The sequence below is a fragment of the Suricata suricatta genome, chromosome 17, assembly GCF_006229205.1.
Source record: "Suricata suricatta isolate VVHF042 chromosome 17, meerkat_22Aug2017_6uvM2_HiC, whole genome shotgun sequence".
In the NCBI taxonomy this organism is placed as follows: Eukaryota; Metazoa; Chordata; class Mammalia; order Carnivora; family Herpestidae; genus Suricata; species Suricata suricatta.
The window spans coordinates 16793821-16815274 of NC_043716.1; the positions used below are offsets into that span (position 1 = coordinate 16793821).

A 21454-nucleotide genomic window follows, 5' to 3' on the forward strand; every position below is an offset into this window, starting at 1 on the left:
TGTGAGATGGGATAACATTGGAAAGTTTTGAATTGATACGATTTCTAATTTAAAAAAATTACTCTGGCTGCTGTGTGGAGAATAGTGTGGGTGATAGGGGCAAGGGTGGAACAGGGAAACCATTTAGGAGGCTATGGTAGTAATGCAGGTGGGAGATGGTGAGAGGACAGGTGATGTGTGGACTACCTGTCTCCAGGAAAGCCTGGGAGACCTGATTGAGAAAACATCACTAACGCCCCTCATACAGCCCATTTCATAATATTAGGCTCCGGTATTTGTTAATTTCCTTCCTTTCCTTGGATTTTTGTCTTCTCAAACATTCGGATCATAAGGGAGAGGTTATTAAACAGAGAATGGCATTCACAAGAGAAGGGATTATAAACTGTACCTCAGTCATTTGACCCCAACAGAAGCCTTTTTATTTCTTGAGGCACTGCAGTTGGCGCCCTGTGTGCATTCTGTTATCCCACCACTGGAAACCTGAAAAGGCTGAATCTGTGCCAGAACTCTTGGGCAGCTCTGTTCTCACGGAAGCGTTCAAGCTTCAGTTCTTTCTCCGGTTGCTGTCTTAGACGCGGTTTGAGCAGCCCCTTTTACAGGGTGTCTTCTCAGCTGTGTGGTCTCGCAAGCTGGGGCTCTCAGGTACTCTTGTGAGGAGGTAGTTTCACGTGGCCGAGAGGGAGAATGAAAGCGGGTTTGCAGTCTTTGTTTAACACTTGAGCTTTCCCCCCACTCTGTTTTTGTTGGGATTAAAGCTTTAACGTAGCCACCCTGATTTCTGGGGTTTGCAGTATAGGAAAGGAATTTCATGTATTTTAGTATAATATATTTATTTGAGAAAAGCATGGTCCTTGGTACAAAGGGAGCTTGCATTGCTCTTTCCTACAGGAGGCCACATCAGGGCCACTCTCTGGGGCAGGTCTTGCTGGTAGACATCACAGATGAAACCATGCCATCTTGACATAATGTCAGGATGACCTGCCCTGGAGAGGGTTGCCGGCAGCCTGCCACCTCACTGATTTACTCTGGGAACAATGCAAATTTGTTTTCTTTTCTGGGGTCCAGGGAGTCTAATTGTGTGGTAGACAATAGGGAAGGTAAATCCCCAGAAACTTACAAACAGAATTTGCTTTAACAGTAGTTAATTTTGTCTCCTAGGATGCTTTGCCCCTTCTTTCTTCTAAAAAGTAAGCTCAGATTTCTGCCATAGCAAGTTGGACTTCGGGTGCCTTTGCAGCTCGTAGACTGCTCTGCCTCTGGCAATGTCTGACTGCCCCTGCCCCAACCAGGCCTGTAAATAGACTGAACCAAGCCCTGTTAATGCCATCTCTTCAGGAACCCTGTTCTGTTTTCACAGAGAAGTCATTTTTCCTTTCACCTCAGTTAGAATCTGCCCTAGCCTTTCTGCTCCTGCCTCAGGAGCACACAGACAGATGAGAGCTAGCAGGTCCTGTATCTGGATGGCAACCCCATGGGCCTATCTAAAAGCAGCAGGGAGAGGCCATCTGCAGGAAATGCAGATGCTGAAAGAGTGCATCTAAAGCTTGTGAACTGTAAAAAAATTTACCAATGCACCTTATTCTCCAGTTATTTGTATAGATAGGTATTTCCAGGTTTTATTTCCCCCCTGGCCCATGTATCTGTGCTGACTGAAACATAACTTTAGCCATAGTAACAGTTAAGGGCAAATTGTTGTTGCAGATAAAGGCATAGATATATTTTCAACCAACATCCTGCTAATTAAATTGCTTATCTATCTAAACTTGGGCCTCTGCTGCTCATATCCGATGTCCCTGGTATCTTCCTTGAGTGAGTTGCCCTTATTCCATGACCTTGTTTTTGTGTTCATTGCAGTGTGAGTGACTGCCCCATGTTGTGTTGATGCCGGTCTGCCATGCTAGCCTGTCTACCAGGGCCAGGTGACCTGTCCTTTCAGCTTCTTCCTCACACGCAGATGAACACTGGACTTCAGAAATGTAAGTAATCTGGATCCCAGGGTAGGACGTGATCTTTATTTTGTCCTTCCATTTGAATAATCCCAGAGGCACATCAGGGGTATGTTGACTGTGAACTTTGGTACTTCCAAGATATTCTTCAGCACAGAAAGCAAGAACACAGCTATAAAACTTGTCAACAATGTGAACACTTCTGGTCAGAAAGATCCTCTTAAATACTAGAATTCCCTAGTGTCCAGCATCTTAATTGTAATTGTTGCTGCTAGCTATCTGTTGAGCACCAAAGCTATAAGGGGTTGTACATGGATATATATGTCACCTTTCAGTTTGAACCCCCATGAGGAATTGAATGAAACTCACAGTCTTGATTACTTACCGTATCTTGGAAACAAACTATTTACCCTTTTCTGTTGTTTTGGACTCTCTGAGCATTCTCTACCATGGAAACAGACAGTTCCCTTTGGCTTTGCTGTCTGCTGAGCCAGTGACCTCAGTTTATAAGTAAAGAAGGTTTCACCTCCAAAAGGGATAAGGAGATAGCTTTCTTAGTCTCTCTGGGTATATTCCTACTAATAAACTTGCCCACAAGATTGAGCTTTTGAGAACTATTAGATTCCTGTTTTTTGTGTTTTTTTTTTTTTTTAAGTAAGCTCTATGCCCAACGTGAGGCTCGAATTCATGGCCCTGAGATCAAGAAGATCAAGGGTTACATGCTCTACTGACTGAGCAAGCCAGGTGCCCCAGATTCTTATCTTAAACTGGCTGGAATTGGAGCTTTATGCCTCATATTTTCCCATATTCCTGGCTTCTGTCCCTGCACTACAATGATGTGCAAGGAAAAGAGTCTATTCCTAGCTCATTACCATGTACAGTGTCTTCAAGTATAAAAATGGTCCTAAATTTGGGATAGACCTCCCTTTCAGAGCAAAGGAAATCACTTGAGACATTTAGATTTACCCTTTAATAGAAAAGATGCTTCAGCACTTTACCTGAATCCTTTATGACAAGGCTCGGTAAACTTTTTCTAAAAAGGGCAGCAAATACTTTAGGCTTTGTAGGGCATATGGTCCCTGTTGCATCTACTGTTGTAGGGCAGAGGCAGCTACAAAAACACATAATCAAATGAGTGTGGCTGTGTTATGATAATATTTTTTACAAAAACACAGCAGCTGTATTTTGGCCCACAGACTGTAGTTTGTCGACCCCTGCTCTGCTAGATCATCTTCAGAAGTTAAAAATGGTCTAGCCTCTTGACTCATTTCTTTAAAGGAGAGTAAGACCAAGAGCCTGATGAGTTCTGGAATTTGGCCAATGAATCCAACTGCTGTAACGACGCTAAAACTCAACAGTCTTCCTTCTGCAGCTGCCTGACCCAATAGGCAAGCTATGCCATGCTGTACCAGCTTCACCCCCCCCCCGCCCCCATCTTTCTCTCAATAAACGATGATTGGGTGATAAAGTTGTTTGTGCTCCCTGGCCACTGAAATCTGCACACTAATGGCGTTTTGATTGGTTCTGGGGTCCAGGAACACAACTGGAGAACGGAATTTACCTGGAAGCATGACAGAGTAGCTCGCAGACTTTCTTCTAGGTTCCTTCCTGTACTCAGACAGCTTTACCCAGAGATGGAGGATTAAGGGGGAGCCATTTGGGAAGAAAGGCACATTGGTAGCTTTATATTGGGTGATGACTTTGGATCTCCACCCCTTCCCAAAGCAGCCTCTGCCAACCACTGTCCTCAAACTTTTATTCAAGATTTGAGATCACCTTCCCTGGTTTCAGGCTTGTCTGTTTGGAGGAACAGTGTATTGGAATCCCTTTGCCTCACTTGAATTCCCCACTCACTCACTCACTTGGTTACCATGCTTAACTATACCCAAGCCTTTGCAGAGAAGGAAACCCAATGATGTTTTAAGCTTACTTGCTTTTTTTTCACCTCTCCCAAAATGTATGTAAAAAAAAAAATTCTGCCCTGTAACTTGTGGCTGTTAGTATTGAACATTAAGGTGAGATAGAGCATAAACTCTACCCTTTTGAAAAGAGCACCAAGCCCCACTCAGAGCCCAGGCCTCTCAGCTATAGAGACTTGAGAACCAGTTTTGTGGTTATGCTCTTTCCCTGCCCCTCACCCTCAGGAGGGTCTTACAAGTTGTTAGAAACAGAGCTTGGTATCTGGTGGGGCAGGGACAGGGTACAAATGTTTATATAGATTATTGTGCTTTATATTGTAAGAGCTCAGTCAGGAGAGATGGATCAGGGGTCAGGAGATGGGTTATGTGGTTTCTTGGCCAGCTCTATAAGTTACCTAGCCAGTTGCCTTCCCCAGGCTTAACCCACCACATATACAGAATCACAGGACTGGTCCCTTCCCCTCCAACATTTTCTCATCTCCCCTTCCTTTTCTATGTGTGTAGGAGGATGTAATGCATTTCCCACCCTGCCATGGGGCAGTCTGGATTAAGGAACATTTTGGCTTTGATGGGTCCTGCATTTGATACAGGACCACAGTTGGGGTGAGGTGGATGACCTTCTTTTCTATATATCCCATGCTGTCATTTGCTTTGAGAGTTCTCAGCTGTTTTAGAACCTTAGTTGGCAAAATTTCCTCTGACCCATCTTTACCCAGTTCACCAGGAAAGGTGTTTTTGAACATTTTTCTTTTCATTAACCCCAAGCGTCTGCTCCTACCTCCCCAGCTCACTGTCAGGTATACCTGTAATATTTCCAGGTGAATGGCTGACATGACCAAAGGTTCTTGGTTCTCAAATAATATTTTAGACAGTAGCTTTGACATCCTTCATTGTGGAGTTATCAGGGCCTAAGACAAATATAAAAATCACCTATTTTTAACTACTATTTTCTGTGCCTATCTGCCCCCTAGTGGAAGGGCCTGGAAATGGTGAGTTGACCCAATAACTGAATAAACCCATAGAAACCTCAGAAACTAGTTAATATTTGAGTGCTTACTGTATGCCAGGCACTATTTTGAGTATTTTTATCTTTGTTCTCATTCATTTCTCAATAATTCCGTATGAGAAACTCTTATCTTTCTTTTAAGGAGAAGCTCTAGAGTAGCACTTGCCAGTGTCACATTACTGTTCTGTGACGTGGTTAGAAGTCATACTTGGGTCAGACTCCAAAGCTGGGGTGTTTGAAACACACTGCCTGGGGCCTCGCCACCAGCTGATAGTTCCCTGCCGCATCTGGCACTTGTGTCTTCTGACCTTCAAAACAGAAGGATAAACAGGGAGGCCCCTGTAGGGAAGCTGGGATTCAGGGGGATTACCTCCTCTACCCAGTCCCTAGTGTAGACAACAGTGCTTTCTACTGCATTTAACTCCCAGACTCCAGACCAGCCCGCTTTCTTGGTCGGTTTACTTTTTCCTGTCTATGTGCACTCAACCAAACCTGCTGTCCTTGAATAATAACTTTTGATAGTCATGGTTCCTGTTTGCAGACCTTTTTCCTTTTCATTGAATCTCTTCATCTTTGTGATTGTATGAGGTACAATAGCAGGTGTCATCCCTGTTTATAAATGAGGAGTGGCTGGGGCGCCTGGGTGCCTCAGTCAGTTAAGCATCTGACTTTGGCTCAGGTCATGATCTTGGCCCTGCATTGGGCTCTGTGCAGACAGCTTAGAGCTTGGACCCTGCTTCCGATTCTGAGTCTCCCTCTTTCTCTGCCCCTCCCCTGCTGTCCCCCCGCCTCTCAAAAATAGATGAACACCTTTTAAAAATTCACAAATGAAGAAGAGTCCCTGAGACCCTGAGTAGTCAGCTAATAAAGCCAGTACTTGAATCTGGATCTCTCTAACCTTATTCTAATCACAGATTCCTTGTTCTCTCCACTGCCTTATTCCCGATAAGCTTTGGTACCAGCTCTTTAAATATATTGCTTACAGGGGCACTTGGCTGACTCAGTAGAATATGTGATTCTTGATATTAGAGTTGTGAGTCTGAGGCCCACTTGGGCACAGAGCTTACTTTACAAAGTAATGAGTGAATGAATGAATTGCTTACATGAATGAATGAATGAATTGCTTACAAAGCCATGGTATTTGTGTTAGCTGTACACTTAGAGGAAGATGTTACAAAAGAAGGAAAGATTCCAGGGTGCCCTGTGGGACTGAGATAAGAAAGTGTTCAGGAAACTTGGTTTTTGGTGTTTTTTTTTTTTAAGGGCTAAGCTCAGTCAATTAAGCATCTGACTTTGGCTTAGGTCATGATCTCACAGTTCATGAATTTGAACCCTGCATCGGGTAAGCTTGAGCCCTGCTTCTCTCTTTTTATCCCTCTCCCTTTTTCTCTCTGCCCCTCATGGGATTCTCTCTCTCACTTTCTCTGCCGCTTAACTAACTTGCACCCCTTCTTTCTCAAAACAAAGATACTGTAGCCTATATCCACCCTTCCCACCCTTATTTCCTTTTGATTCTGATTCCTTTATATGACTGTTCTCATCACCACAGTCAACATCAGCGAAACAGGGTGAAGAGAACTAAAAGAGAACCATTCAGGTATAAGTGTCCCATTCCATACTCTTGAATCAGGCCAAGCTACCTTCTCCCTCTGCTAGGAGGAAAGAAAAATACCCTGAGAGTTGGTACTGACTTGGAACAAAGGAACTCTATTACTCAGTAAGCCACTGTACCTCTCTCTCACACCTGGCCTTCAAGGAGAAAAGCCCAGAGGCAGACCTGTATTACCTGTCTGAACTAAAACCCAGCAGGGGCACCTGGGTGGCTCAGTTGGTTAAGCATCTGACTTTGGCTCAGGTCATGATCTCCCCATGCATGGGGTTGAGCCAGCCCCATGTTTGGCTCTGTGCTGACAGCTCAGAGCCTGGAGCCTGCTTCAGAGTCTGTGTCTCCCTCTGTCTCTGCCCCTCCCCCGCTTACTAAGGCTCTCTCTCTCAAAAATAAATAAATGTTAAAATTTTAAAAATAAATAAATAAATAAAACCCAGCTGCTGCTGACTGCCATTACCCAGCTGAGCCCGGAGTTGTTCAGTCGGTGTAGAACCTGTCCTGATGGCGCTTGCTGAGTGTGCTCCAGGCAAAGCGCTGGACTAGCAGTGTCGTGGGATTTTGACCAGACACCGGAATGCAGGGCTGACCTGGGCATTTTCTAATGGAATTATGGTGTCTTGAGAGACTCTCAGTGATCCCAGACTTTTTGGTATTTTCTTGTCCAGGAGAATGTGACAAGGGTCAGAAAAAGGCCCCACTTTATGGAGACTGAAGACCATTGAGGGTCAGTGGCTTGTAAGAAGCAGAACTCCGACTCTGCTGTCATGGCTTTGATTCTGCTCACCAGCTAGTACTACCTAGTGAACATAAGATTTCTGGGCCTCTCTGCCTCCCTCGCCTCCTTGCCCTCAATTGTCACTGTCAGATTCATCCTTTTTTTTCCCCCTAATTTTTTTAATGTTTTAAATTTATTTTTGAGAGACAGAAAGAGAGAGCACGAGCAGGGGAAGGTCAGAGAGAGAGAGAGGGAGACAACAGAATCCGAAGCAGGCTCTAGGCTCTGAGCTAGTTGTCAACACAGAGCCCGACGTGGGGCTCAAACTCACAAACTGTGAGATCATGACCTGAGCCGAAGCCAGACGCTCAACCGACTGAACCACCCAGGCACCCCCAGATTCATCCTTTTAAGACCTTCTCCAGGGGCGCCTGGGTGGCTCAGTCGGTTAAGCATCCAACTTCGGCTCAGGTCATGATCTCACAGTTCGTGGGTTCGAACTAACAGCTTAGAGGTGCTGACAGCTGTCTTCAGATTATGTATTTCCCTCTCTCTCTGACCCTTCCTTGCTCACGCATGCGCGCGTGCTCTCTCTCTCTCAGAAATAAAATAAATGAATAAATAGATAAAAATTTTAAAAAGACCTTCTGCAAATCAGTCATCTTACAGACATTTCATTTGTGGACAGAGCGTCTAGTCTGTACAGTTAATCAAGCAGACCTTAAACATGTGGGCGTCCCTGCTACATGGAGGCGCACTGCCCCTGACAGCCCAGCTCTTTTCCTCTCTGTGCTCCTTTGCTAAGTTCTGCATTGGTGAGCACGGGACCAAATATTTCTGTGCCTTGTGGACATCAGCTCTCTTTTCCTGCCTCCAAGAGCAGCCTTTTCTAAGCAGTTGCTGCCAGGCTAACCAGCAATGCCACCAAAGGAAGGCAGCTGTGCCCTCTTCCTTCTGGCACACTCCTTGCCCCCCTTCTCTTGTAGTTGCTGCCCATTGACATGACTGAATGGAGTCGTCTTGGGCCAAGGCAGCTGAGGCCACAAGCTGGGCATTTAATCAACTTGTTCCCTGCTCTGTTCCTGGCTGCCTTCTGCAGGGGGAGGAAATAGGGTGGGAGTTAGCTCGCTGAGCCTAGGCTCCCCGCCAAGCCCCTTCCTTCTGCTGGGGCAGACTGGGAGGGTACTTAGCAAGCCTTTATTAAGCACCTTCTATGTATACATGGGAGACACCCTACCTCAGAGAGGGAGAACAGAGCTGAGACCTTTTGCAGGAGCCTAGCATCCTTAAAGAGCTCCTTGTTCTCGGAACCTTTTCCTTTTTTACTGGAAGTCCAACACCCGCTGGAGCCCCCTGCTGGGCGGTCCCTGGATATGGGAACAAAGAAACTGTTAACATTAATGAGGCGCATTGAGTGGGTATTTCCGGCGCATCCAAAGGAAGGCAGGTTTTTCCTCTTTCATTTTGGAAAGTCACAGCTGACAAGGGCCTAATACAGACTATTTTTGGCTCTCAGGACTTAAAGATTCCCTGCAACCTTTCTTCTCAATTCCCTCCCTGCTGTCCTGTCATTATTGTCACCCCCCACGAGGAAATAAAGTCTTTTGATCTTCACCCAGTCAGGCAGAGGGTAAGCAGTAAACAAACGTGAACTTGTGACATAAGGCTAGGGGAGGGATCTTGGCAGCTCATTCCTCTGCTTCTGAAAAAAAGGCATCCTGTTGGCCGAGCCAGGATGCCCACCTAGTGGGTATGGCGCCTCAGCTGCCAAGGCACCAGAGAAAGCTGCTGTCTCGCTGCCACTGCAGACCGAAGAGCAGTCACTCCAGGCGCCCTCTCTACCAGGGCATCTGCTTAGAGCCTTCACTGCCGAGGCCAGCATGGGCTGGTAGGAACTTGGAGAGAGAAGCAACTTTCAGTTACTTCTGTGAGAATTGGCCAGGTTCAGGCTCTCCAAAATCCAGAACTTTGAAAGTTGCTCTGCTGTTCTGATCTTTGGTGGCCTCATTTATAAAGGACACTCCTGATAGTACCTGCCTTCCAAAGCAGTAATGAGGATTCAACTGAGATGGCCTTTCGCTTGGGCACAAGGCCTGGCCAGTTGTGAGCGCTGACTGAACGTTAGCAGTGCTTGTTACTTGGGGGCTCAGTGAGGCCACGTCTAACTTCGTTAGCCCCTACTCCACCCTAGGCCCTCAAGAGGGGAATCTAGAAGGGCTGATTGGCTTGGCACTGATGAGCTCCCTCTCCTTCTTTGCTCTCCTTATCCTTCTCTCTCTCTAGGGGACACTACACAGAAAATGAGAGCTGCTCACTATCCTACCCCAGCCGAATTGGACGCGTATGCTAAGAAGGTCGCAAACAACCCACTGACTATAAAAATCTTCCCCAACAGTGTGAAGGTTCCCCAGCGGAAACACGTTCGTCGTACTGTGAACGGCCTCGACACATCAGCCCAGCGCTACAGCCCCTACCCGACTCAGGCAGCCACCAAGGCAGGCCTGCTTGCCATTGTCAAAGTGCCAGCCAAAAGCATACTCAAGGACTTTGACGGCACCCGAGCCCGATTGCTCCCTGAGGCCATCATGAACCCCCCAGTGGCGCCCTATGCTACTGTGGCACCCAGCACTTTAGCCCACCCCCAGGCCCAGGCTCTGGCCCGCCAGCAGGCCCTGCAGCATGCACAGACCCTGGCCCATGCCCCTCCCCAGACGCTGCAGCACCCTCAGGGTATCCCGCCACCCCAGGCGCTGTCCCACCCTCAGAGCCTCCAGCAGCCTCAGGGCCTGGGCCACCCTCAGCCCATGGCCCAAACCCAGGGCTTGGTCCACCCTCAGGCCCTGTCTCACCAGGGTCTCCAGCACCCCCCAAATCCCTTGCTGCATGGAGGCCGGAAGATGCCAGACTCAGATGCCCCCCCGAATGTGACCGTGTCTACCTCAACTATCCCCCTTTCAATGGCGGCCACCCTGCAGCACAGCCAGCCCCCGGACCTGAGCAGCATCGTGCACCAGATCAACCAGTTTTGCCAGACGAGGGCAGGCATCAGCACTACCTCAGTGTGTGAGGGCCAGATCGCCAACCCCAGCCCCATTAGTCGCAGTCTGCTCATCAATGCAAGCACCCGGGTGTCGACCCACAGCGTCCCCACACCAATGCCTTCATGTGTGGTCAATCCCATGGAGCACACTCACGCGGCCACAGCCGCGTTGCCTGCCACAGGCCCTGTCAACCTGCCCACGGGCATCTCTCGAGCCCCCGCTGGCTACCCTAGCGACCTCAAGCCAGTCGCCTGGAACCAGCACCAGCTGGCCCACCTACAACAGATGTGCAGTGAGGCCGGCGGGACGCCGGCCCCTGGCCTGACAGGCAAGCACGCAGCAGGACGCGAGTTGGCAGGGCCTGGCTTTGTGGGCAAGGCCCCTGCCTACCCGCAGGAACTCTGCTTGGCACAGTCCTTCCATCTGAAGCCACCCCTGGAGAAGCCAACCCCGTCCCCACCTGTCAACGGCCTGGCAGCCCCACTGGCCTACCCCAACGGTCACTACTTCCAACCCCTGTGGAACAACATTCTGCCCACTCCCAATAGCGACAGCTCGGGGTCTCAGGACCTCGCCATGCCGTTCCACGGTGGGCAGCCCACGGGTGCACCCCTTGACTGTGGGACGGCTGCTGGGGCCCACTACCGAGCGGGGACCGGGGGCGGCCCAGTGGCAAGCCAGAACAGCTTGATGCAGACGGTGGATTACCTAAGTGGGGATTTCCAACAGGCCTGCTTTCGAGAACAGAGCCTGGCCATGCTGAGCAAGGCCCACCGAGCCCCTGGCAGCCGAGCCCCTGATCCCGCAGATAGTCGAAATCTTCATATTCAGCATCCTGGGTATAGATAGGTAGGCCCGGTGCCCTCCACAAGCTACACATCATACATCACCCTCCTAGGTTTAGACTTACTTTTGAGTAATTGGATAGTTTCAGAGTTTCGCTGCTCCAATGTGATTGTTCTTAGAGGTCTACGAAAGGGAATTTGGTGGGATCTAATTGAGGACTGAGGGAGGTCCCCTGTGCCCTCACCGTCACCCTCCACCATCCCTAGCAACTTCTGGGTTTATGTTAGGACCTAACCCCAACTCCAGGCTTTTCTCTCTGCTGCCTATCAGTCCCTCCACCTTGGCTATTTCCCACCAGCCACCTCCTGTCTTCTTGCACCTCTGCCCATTTTCCTTAGGACTGAGGTGTGGGTAAGGAAGGACCCTAGGTGAGGTGGCTGTAGGTGCCCAGCCCCTTAAGCTAGGCCTCTCCCTATCTGCCTCTCTTTGGGACTAAGAACCCAGACTTCCCAAGTGCTCTGGAAGTTAATTCCTTATTCACCCAAAGATGTCAAAAACTGACCCAGTCTTCTCCCACCCCTCTCCATTCCTCAGGGCTTTTGTTTTACATCTGCATTGACTCCAGAGCCACTGCATTTGTCCTTGATACACTCAAGGGCACCCCAAAGGCACTTGGCCATAGCCTTGAGACCTGGGGAGAAAATATGTCTTTTGTGTTGGTATCTTAGTTCCTGACACCCCTTTCCAGCCCTAGAGAAAGGTAGTGACCTTCCAGTACATCCAAGATCCCTTTCTCACTCGTCTCTCTGTGCCGACTCACTTGCCGCTCCCATCCTCCACACCCCTCCAAGAACACAAGCAAAACAAAACAAAATAGGATCTTGAGGAATTAGGTAGGTAAAGGATGATCACATTGGAGTTCGGAATTAAAAACACCAAAAAAAAAAGTTAAAATGCATTTGGTTCTCTACACTGGCTAAGAGTATTGCTCTACACTGTAAGTTTTAAATGTCCTGTTTCTGTACGAATGCAGTGTGGGTGTGAGTAGCATTGTGTGAGCGGCCCCACAGGTACATTCTCCCTCTAATCACCTCCTTTTGCGGCCCCTCAGTTTAATGAAGAAAGAAAGAAAGAAACACAAAGCCTTAAGCTCTTTGAATTCTTCCTTTACCAAATGAGCATGGTTCTAACAGCTGGAGGCGGACCCACATTGGAAGCAGCCCCTCCTGCCCGCACCCATCCTTCACGTGCCCATCCTCCACCCCATGCTCCACGTGTTTCATTCCCAAGTGGCAATTAGTTGGCTAGAAATTTAAAACTTTTCTGTAACTTTAAATTTAGATCATGTTTTGTAATTTTTTGCACCCTTCTGTTAAAGTTGGGCTCTGCCTTTTTTTTTTTTTTTTTTTTTTTTAAACCAAATAAGCCCTTACCTTTCTCCTTGTCTCTGGGGAATGTGAGCTGATGTTCTTATTTAAGATTTGGGGTTTTGTTTACTATACTATCCACTGTTCTTTAGCCAGAAATTCTCTAGTGATCTGAAGCAATGTGACTGAAGACCAGTTTTTAAATTATGTGTTGGCAAGTTGCCTTATATTTAAAAAAAGAAAGAAAAAAAAAAGCCTGATTGTGTTACGCCAAATGATAGCAACATGAAGTCCTAAGTTATTTTCCTGATTGTTTTCCTGCTGTCTGTGAACACTGGTACCTCCCTGTCCCTGAGCTCTCAGGAGCACCTGCAGCTTCTGGTGCAGCGCCCTCCAAGGCTTGACCACCACCGGCTCACCCAGGGCCCCTTCCGGTTCTCACTCCTCGGAGTCAGAGAGCACTACCGTCTCCCTGTATCCCTTGCTTGATCTCCAAACCAGATATTTTTGCTGTTAAGTTATTCCAATGCCTCTCCCCGAAAGGTGAGCTGCCATCTTAGGAAATTGGACCAGACACCAACTTGGGGGCTTTAAATCAAACCTCAAACCCTCAAATCTCTTCCTGTGTAGGGGTGCAAATCTCTGAAGCTCTCCCACCCCTAGTCTGCATGGAAAAATGTACTGTGATCCCTCCCTGTGCCCCCCCAATTGCCCTTGCCTTTGGTGTGAGATGTTTCCTAGTTCACCCTGAGCCCCTCTCCCTCCTCTGCCAGCCAACCCCCAACCAGCAATAAAGGGTCCAAGCCAGGGCCTCCATCCCACACTGCCCCTAGGGAGTACCCGGATTCCCTGCACTGTCCACATACTGTAGCAGTCATTCTCCAGCTCCCTCATCTGCTCACCTGTGGTGGTTTATGGGTGTGATGGGGTTTTTAAGATTATTATAAACCAGTAAAAAGAAAAACCTCACCTGATTTTGTCCTATTCGTTGAATGCTGTGAATGTTTGAGGTGACTTTTCTTGTAATGACTCCTAACACGTCTCCTTTCCAGAAGCGAAGCGAGTCCTCGGTTTTAGGAGGGGAGCCCTTAGAGTGTCGGTCCCACTCAGAAGTCCACCCAGTCGGTTATCCCTGACCAGCTGCCGTGGTGATTGGGAAGCCGGCACGTGGGGGCCTCACCTAGGAGGGCGCCTGGGGCATGCTGGGATCGGTGGGAAAACGTGGTTTCCTGCCCTGCTCTGCAGGCTCCAGGTGCTGCCACTTTTACTCCCAGGACTACTGGAAAACCAGGATCTGGTTTGCTGAAGAGCCCATTGAAGACTAAAGTGTCCCTCCCTCCCCTTCTCCCACCTCCACCACCTTGGAATTGCTGAGGGCCTTTGACAGGTGGAAGTAATAGGTGCTGTAATCTCTAACAGGAAAAGTGGCCCCTCGGGGTACTGATGGACTTGAAAGCACAGTTCCCTTCGGAGCAGGCCCTTCTCTGTCTCGCCCATACAAGGTGACCTTGTCCCCTTTAAGCCTCAAGCCATCCCTGTGGGAGAAAGCCACCTACCTGGGTCACATACCAGCCTGTCAGCCTAAGGCCATGCAGCTCTAAGCAGACCAGTGAGCCCCCCTCTGCCTGGCCACTTTGGGCAGGTGCTCGGGGAGACCAGCACCTCAGGTTTTGATGCAAAACCTGGCCCGAGTTCCACATAGCAGTTCTGTCTGCAGCAGCACTGGAATGAGGTCTAGGCCTGGGTGTGGGGGTAATTCCAGGAGGCACCATCCCGCTTTCCCAGTGTGCCCCTGGAGTGGCACAGTGGCGCGGTCCTGCCGGCAGAGGGAGCCCCAACTTGGCTGAGAATGTCCAACTTCTCTTGGAAAGCTGATGCTGGGTCACCTATTACCTATCGCAGGAGCTCAAGAGAAGGCAATTGCTAGAGCCCCTGGTGACCTATGGTTTTCCCTGCCGGCTTCCAGGCCAAGATGGCTTGTCTGGAGAAGGGGCTGTCTTTCCCAGCCAGGCAGCGAGGGCCCCATCTCCCCCTAGATCAGTGAATTGGACCTTTTGAAGGCAGAGCTGGTTAGTTCCTCAGGCTGGCTGGCTGACTGTGTCTTTCCCTGTCACCGGATACAGGGTCTTTTCACCTCAACCTGTGTGTGGGAGAGTGGAGAAGGCAAACACTACCACCCTTGAACCCTCTCCTTACTAGATAAGAGTTGCCATACCCTGGGCCTCTTCACAGGGCCTGGCAAGGAGAATAAGGGACTTTATGGTGATTCATTGTAATTTACAAGTCTAGGTGAACAGGATTACTTTCATTTTGCCAGTGAGAGTAACGGTGCCCCATGTAGCTAAGCAGCGAGCCAGAAAGTAAGCACAGCAAGGATCCAAACCCAATTCTACTGCCATTATTGAAGAGCTTTACTCCTAGGAATTGCTAGAGCTTAAAACAGAAGCCAGGCCCTGCCCCAAACCAGCTGAAATTATCACTAAGTCAGTTCACACCTCTGTTTTATAGTAAACAGGCACTCATGGAGGGCTGTATGAAAAATAAATGAATATGGATGAGAAAATCCAAATACACTTCAAAAGTCCCTTGGCTCAGCTTAGTCCCTGGGTATGGGCTGGGCTTTGGAGTTGGATTAACATTCTGTCGAGCACGTTTTGCCCTGGAACAAGCATCATTTCACTAAATCTTCACTACAGACGACTGAGACGGGTCCTTTTAAGGATGGTGACAAGTGATTTCATTTGCCTGTTGCATTAAACGAAATAACGGATATTTGTCCTTAGCAGTGTCTGCTACAGGAGAGCTATTATCATTAAGATAGGACTTGCCTGGGGGCAAAAGCAGTATGTAGTCTTCAGTGGAGTATGGATCAAAGACTACAGGCTTATACAACGTTCAGAACCTGCAACTCCCCCCACTTAACCACCAGACGTAGTGGCAAGCAACTGGCTTGTGCACAAAGCTTTGTGCAGTTTCCTTGTCGTCCGCCAGAGGGCGATCCAGCAGCGGAGAGTGTTAAGCAGCACCCAGGCACCCAGACATTGGCCCTATGCCTCCACAGTCAGGCCCAGCCTTCCAGGGCCCTCACCATCCCAGATAAGTCAGGCTGGAACCAAGTTAATAAATACATTTCAGGATTTATTAAAAACCAGGGATCCCCTGCCTTGCCCTCCTGGCACTAAGTAAATAAATAACCAGAGGGGGCACAGCTGGGGAAAGGGGACAAAAAAATCAGATCTCAAGACAGATTCTGTGAACTACCCCTCACATTCCCAATTCCCACCCCCCCCCCCCCCCCCCCCCCCCCATATGGCTCTTGGGACATAGCACCAGCAGGTGCCTCAGTCCCGGGTAGAGTGTGGCCGGCACCAAGGCATGTCTTCCCTGCCCAGGAGAGGACACAGGCCCTGGGATCACTTTTTCCAAGCCCTTGATGACCCCAAGACCTGCTCCCCCCAGGGGCCAGGGCTGAAGCACCAATAGGAGGCACCTGAGGGTGGTAAGGAAGAGGGGAGGGGGCACAGGGGAACAGAACCTGGGCAGCAGAAGCAGCTGAAAGGGGGTCCGGCCCCTTCTCCAGGTTCAGCCCATTCCTGGCTGAGGTCATGCTCCACCCCCCCCCCCCTTTCTCCTGCAGCCCCGTCTGCACTCAGCTGAGGATCTTTCGGGGCAATTCGACAGAGGCACGGATGAAGACGGCATCATCCCGTACGTAGTTTCGCTTGCGGATATCCTGGTGGGAGATGAACTTGGGGTAACCGAAGCCCAGAGAACTCTCATCCAGGGAGCCCCGCCAAGTGCCTGGTTTTTGGAAATTCTTCCAGTTTGGGTCAGGGTGAAAGGTCTCAGTGACATGCTGTGGCTTAGCCAGCCCAGGGTCGCTCTGATCCAGCAGGGAGAAGGTGACACGGCGGGCAAACGGCCACTCAAGGAGATTGTCAAAGGCACCCGGCAGCACGCGAATGTAGAGCGAGAGGTGTGTGCCCTCACCGCTGCCATTGCCATTGAGGAACGCAGACACCTGCAACTTGTAGCCGTACTTGTGTGTATAGAAGGCCGGGCTGAAGCACTCCAGGTTGGGCTTCGCTTTGGCCTCCTGGAGCCGCCGCCCGTAGCTGCCGATCTTCCAGATGAGCACGCCGTCGCTGCCCACCGACAGCTCCTCCAGCTCTCGCCGCAGCTCCTGCAGCTCCTGCCGCTGCCGGCTCACCAGGGCACACATCATGGCCAGGTGCGGCTTCACGCTCTCCTCCACATGCCGGGCCATCGCCAGCTTGGGGCACTGTTGGCAAAGCCCCACAGCCACGGGGGAAGGGAGGGAGAACAGTCATCGGTAGGGGCAAGCCCAGGGGAGACGGGGGGTGGGGGGGAGTAGGGACGGGACTGCAGGCACCCAGCTCGGACCGGGGACGGTAGAGGACACTTAGGAGGCCGCTGCTGGCCAGCAGAAGGAAGGACTGAAGGCTTCAGAGCAGCGAGGTAGGACCAGCAAGGCCTGGTCTCCATCTGAGCCTTCAAGGACCAAGAAGGGGAGGACAGGGCAGACGAGGGGTGTCTCACCCTGTGTTTGCAGCCAGAGTCTTTGAACGGGCAAAGCACCAGGGCGGTGCTACAGCTCTCCTTCAGATGGCTAGGCAGGTCCTCCCGAGCCACCGTGCCCACGCCACACTGGTTGGGGCAGGGCACAGGCAACCTCGGGCACTGGTACTGGTGGCTCTATGGCCACAGGGGCAGAGAGACAGCTGTCAGTAGGCGGACCCCCATCCCTTCCCTGCCACCTGCCCCACAGCCCGCAGCTCCGGGAGGGCCTCACCTGGATGGTGTCAAAGACGAACTCCTTGGTGCAGTAGGTGCAAGGCTGGGTGCGCTTGGGGCACTCAGAGGTGGCATGCTGGGCCAGCAGGCGCCGCATCATGCGGGCACCACACTTGTTCTCACAGTACACACTCTCTTGGGGGCATACACCCTCGTGGCTCTGTGGAAATGCCAGAGAGGCCGATTTAGGGGATCTTTGGGCCACCAGGTGCCCCACTCACTCTCTGCCCTCTGCCGGTCCCACCCACCTCAAAGGCCTCCCCACTGAAGTCACAGCCACAAAACTCGCACTTGAGGCGCCGCTTGGGGCAATCGTGCTGCAAGTGTGCAGGCAGGTCCCGGCGGCTCAGCTTGGTGGGGCAGCGATTGGGGCAGGGGATTACATTGAAGCTGCAGGTGTTCAGGTGGCTCTGCAGAGGAGGTGGGGAGGGAAGCAAGACAGTCAGTGCCTGCCAAGAAAAGGGTAGTCCCATCCCTCCCACCAGAGACTCACCTGTAGGTGGCGCAGCGGCCCACTCCAGCGGCAGCCCTCCTCACTGTGGATGCAGCGGATGGGCAGCCCCAAAACCTGTACCTCCAGCTCTGGGTCTGGGTAGATCTGGGTAGATGGGGAGGAACGGAACAGGGTCAAGCCCGCTACCATGCTGTTTCCACCCCCTCTGCCCCCAAACAGGACAGCTCCACCTCAGAGTCAGTGACAGCTTCTCTTGAGCTACAGTCCCCTCTGTGCCAGGGGATGGAAGGCAGAGCAGGTATCTGCTCCAAAGCTGGATACCAGGGTCCCCAACACCCCTGCACAGGACACTCCCTTTGGAGTGACAAACAATCAGCCTGCTCAGTTCCAGGCAGCCTCCCGATCCTCTGCTTCCTTCCTCCTGGTAGAGGGGTCCTGGCCCCCAGCCAGGGGTCTGGCTTGCCACCCAAAGGGGAGGGGAGCACGTCTTGTGAGCACAGAGCCGCTCTGTACACCCCCACAGGCTGGGCATTGTGCCTGCCCTCCAGGGCAAACACTGGCCTCATTTGCAAACCGGCCTGGTGGGAGGGAAGGGGCCACATTTGTGGGGGCACATGATTCCACGGTACAGGGTTGACATTGGCCCTAAGCCAAACTGGCTGCCAACAGCTCCAGCCGCCACCAAGGGCAAAAGCCTATAACCGGGGCCCCCTCCTAGCACTGTGGACTCACCTTGGCATAATCCAGAGGAAGTTGGTCCTCAGGGCATTTGAAGACTCCTTCACTGTGAAGTGGGAGGGGACAGAGTCAGGCTCCAGCTATGGGAACCCTGGTCCCACCCCTCAACCAGGGCAGCCTCCCTCTCTCACTAGGCCTGTTCTCCAGCAGACCCCAGGAGATCCTAGCTCTTGTCCTGGGGAGAGGGTTATGGGCCCCGCAGAGGCAGGCAGCTGTCTCAGACAGCATTTGGCCAACAGGTGGCAGCTGGTACCCCTCCCCCCAGGAGGGCAGCTGGACTGGGAGAGGAAAAGGACACCAGGCCCTCCACCCTGTTAAGTTTTCACTGGCTGGGGGGCTGGGGGGGGGGGGCGTGGCGGAAAGCACTGAGATTAAGTGCCAGGGCTGCCCAGCCCCCATCAGGGTTCTTGTCCAAGAACCCAGGGCAAAGGTCAGCTTGGGGCCACTTTACCCCATCCCTTCCCTCCTCCCATGAGGGTGTGCCTCCTAAAGCAAAGAGGAGGAGAGCCGCACTCTAAGGCACTGTTTACACTCCCATCCAGCCCTAACCGCCTGCCTCTGCCAAGGGGCTGCATGGTCCCATTTTGCAGATCAAAGAACTGAGACTCACGGGTGGAGCAGCACCTGGATGATACCTGTCGGATTCCCCAGCTCACAGATTCTACTACACCACAACACAGAAGAGAGGCTGGCGCAAGAAAAACTGCCCAGGCAAGCACAGCCAAACCTATGGTCACTGCAGGGCATGCACTTGAAAGCTTTTTGACCCTGCATCAATGAACCTGTTCACACGCCTTCTTCTATCGACATGTCCTTGCTGACCCCAGCCAGGATCAGTCACACACACCTGGCAGGGCCTGAGCAGAGCCCAGGGCTCACTCAGTAGGGCTGAAGGCCCTCAGGCATGGCATTCCCCGCAGGTCTGAGTCAGGTAGGTGGGAGGCAGAGATCAAGGCGGAAGCAGAAGCCACATGGCAGCCCGGTCCATGATGGTATCCTGTAGGACCTCGGCAGTTCATGCCCCAGCTGCCCAAAGGATTTCTAGCACCCGTCTCCCCTGACCCCACTACCACCACTTGGCCATGATGCCAATGCCAAGAACGATACATGTCCAGGCACTGAAGAGGTGTGCCCATGCCCACAGGGCAACCAGCCTTCCTGGACAGACCTGAGTAATAGCCCTGGCAGGAATGGGGAAAGAGGGGTGGGCCATGGGGGAGGGGTCTGCCTGGCTCCTTCAGGAATGTGCTGATTTGGTGGTTTTGGAGACAGGGAGGGGACTAAGGCAAGTCCCCAGGCTTCAGGCAGATTAGCCTGAGCAGCTTGGGGCCCGGCCGGGACAAAGGTTCTATGGGGGCTATGGACACCCGTGCTTGTAGGACAGGGAGTGGTGGTGAGGGACAGAGCCTGCACAACCACTTCTTTTCTTCCGGCGCCTCAGCTGCACCGCTTGGGCTCTGGGGGGGTGGGGTGGGGGAACCCGGGGCCAAGACTGCTCCAGGCGGTGCAGTGGAGGCCCAGGCCCAGGGGAGAAAACAGGATGGGGGGCGGGGGCTGTGGGAGAGGAAGAGGGGATTTCCGGGAGGGGGAGGGGCAGAAGCTGGGGAGAGGGGCAGAGGAGGAGGTGGAGGGAAACGGCCTGACAGCCGCCCCCCTCCAAGGCAGTCAGGGTGGGTCAGCTGCGAGTGGGGGCGGGGGCTCAGCTGGCCTCATCTGGAAACCAGAGGGCCGGGGAAGGGCACCGCGGAAGACAATGGGACTGTGTGTCTGTAGGGGAGTATGTGTGTACACTGAAGGGAGGAGGGAGGACCGAGGAGGCTGAGGGAAAAGGAGGAGGGGGCAGCACAGCAGCTCCTGCAGGAGCATATGTGAGGGCAGGAGCCGGCCCGGGCTGCGGGGAACGGAAAACAAAGGGCCTGCTGAGATTTCTGCCAGCGAGGGGCTGCGGAGGGCTGAGAGAGGGAGGGGAGTAGCACTGAAAACAGGAGCCCCAGACGCGTTCCTGCCTGCACCCCTAGCACCCCTCAGCTAACAGCCTCCAGACAGGAGGCAGTCAGTGGCTGACCTAGCTTTTCCCTGTGCTCTTGGGGCATGACCTCCCCAGGAATGAGGGCTCCCTCATCTTGCCTCCGCACACCTGGCTTGAGCAGTTTCCAGCAAAGGCGTTAGACGCAGAACACCGCAGGGTGCCCCTAACTCAACAAATGCCCCAGGGCCAAGGGGTCACCTGCTTCAGTAACACTCAGGTTACGACCCTCTCCCTGATGATTTATAGACCACCCGCGTAGTCAAGATCCCCAAGGGCAAGGAGGGACACCCAAGGGGTTCCTCTGCTTCAGGGGCGATCTGTAGCGTCACAGTCCTCCCACTCTTGTGCGACCAGAGGCAGCCCGGGCTGAAATCCCAGTTAAGCCTTTAAGTAACTGTGACCGTGGGCAAGTCGCAGCCTTTCTTTGAATCTCTAGTTTCATCATCTGTGAAATGGGAGAACAATAGCTGCCGTCCTCGGATTGTTAGAACCAGAAGGGGTTAGATGGGCGGAAACTCCGGAGGCTTAAGGTACTGCGCGGGACGGAGGGTTCTGTCCTCCTCTTCCCGTAAGGATTCAAAGTCCAAGGATGAGGCCGCTCCAGCTTTCAGGTGAGGGGGGGAGGGCCGGCCACAGGTCAGGAAGGGCGTATTCTCCCACCCCCACCCCGCAGGCTAGGGAGCCTGTGGGCCCTGGGCCCCTCCGGGTCAGTGCTTGGGGGGGGGGTCCTCCCTCGGGGCCTGACGTCACCGCCTCCCCGTGACGTCACGGCGGGCGCCCCTGAGGACACGGAGCCGCGGCGCAGACAAAGGCCCGGCGTGCCTCCGGCCCGGGCCCCTCCCCATGCGTCGTTCCCCCAGGCCGTCGCCACCGGCCGTTCCCCGCTACCCCCGTCCCGCACCTGAGGAACTCCTGCAGGCAGGTGTCGCAGAAGCGGTGGCCGCAGGTAGAAACCTGCACAGGCTCGCGCATGGGTTTCCCGCACAGCGGGCACAGCAGCCGCCGCTTGGGCTTCTCCAGGAACTTGTA

General features: G+C 52.2%; 2 protein-coding genes across 5 annotated transcripts in view; one reads left to right on the plus strand and one right to left on the minus strand.

Annotated features, from left to right (window-relative positions):
* Positions 1-13363, plus strand: part of FAM222B (family with sequence similarity 222 member B) — a 72458-nt gene extending 59095 nt beyond the window's left edge. For all 4 annotated transcript variants that reach the window (XM_029928219.1, XM_029928222.1, XM_029928220.1 and 1 more), the window contains exons 2-3: positions 1855-1976; positions 9479-13363. In XM_029928219.1, coding sequence (XP_029784079.1) covers positions 1895-1976; positions 9479-11085 — 1689 coding nt within the window. In that variant the 5' untranslated portion in view covers positions 1855-1894 and the 3' untranslated portion in view covers positions 11086-13363. The remainder of the gene's footprint in view (positions 1-1854; positions 1977-9478) is intronic.
* A 2331-nt stretch (positions 13364-15694) lies between these two features.
* The window catches only part of TRAF4 (TNF receptor associated factor 4), a 6311-nt gene continuing 551 nt past the window's right edge, over positions 15695-21454 (minus strand). Inside the window, exons 2-8 of the mRNA XM_029928930.1 lie at positions 21327-21448; positions 18391-18442; positions 17698-17802; positions 17453-17614; positions 17203-17364; positions 16950-17105; positions 15695-16671 (exon numbers count right to left, since the gene is read on the minus strand). Coding sequence (XP_029784790.1) covers positions 16039-16671; positions 16950-17105; positions 17203-17364; positions 17453-17614; positions 17698-17802; positions 18391-18442; positions 21327-21448 — 1392 coding nt within the window. The 3' untranslated portion in view covers positions 15695-16038. The remainder of the gene's footprint in view (positions 16672-16949; positions 17106-17202; positions 17365-17452; positions 17615-17697; positions 17803-18390; positions 18443-21326; positions 21449-21454) is intronic.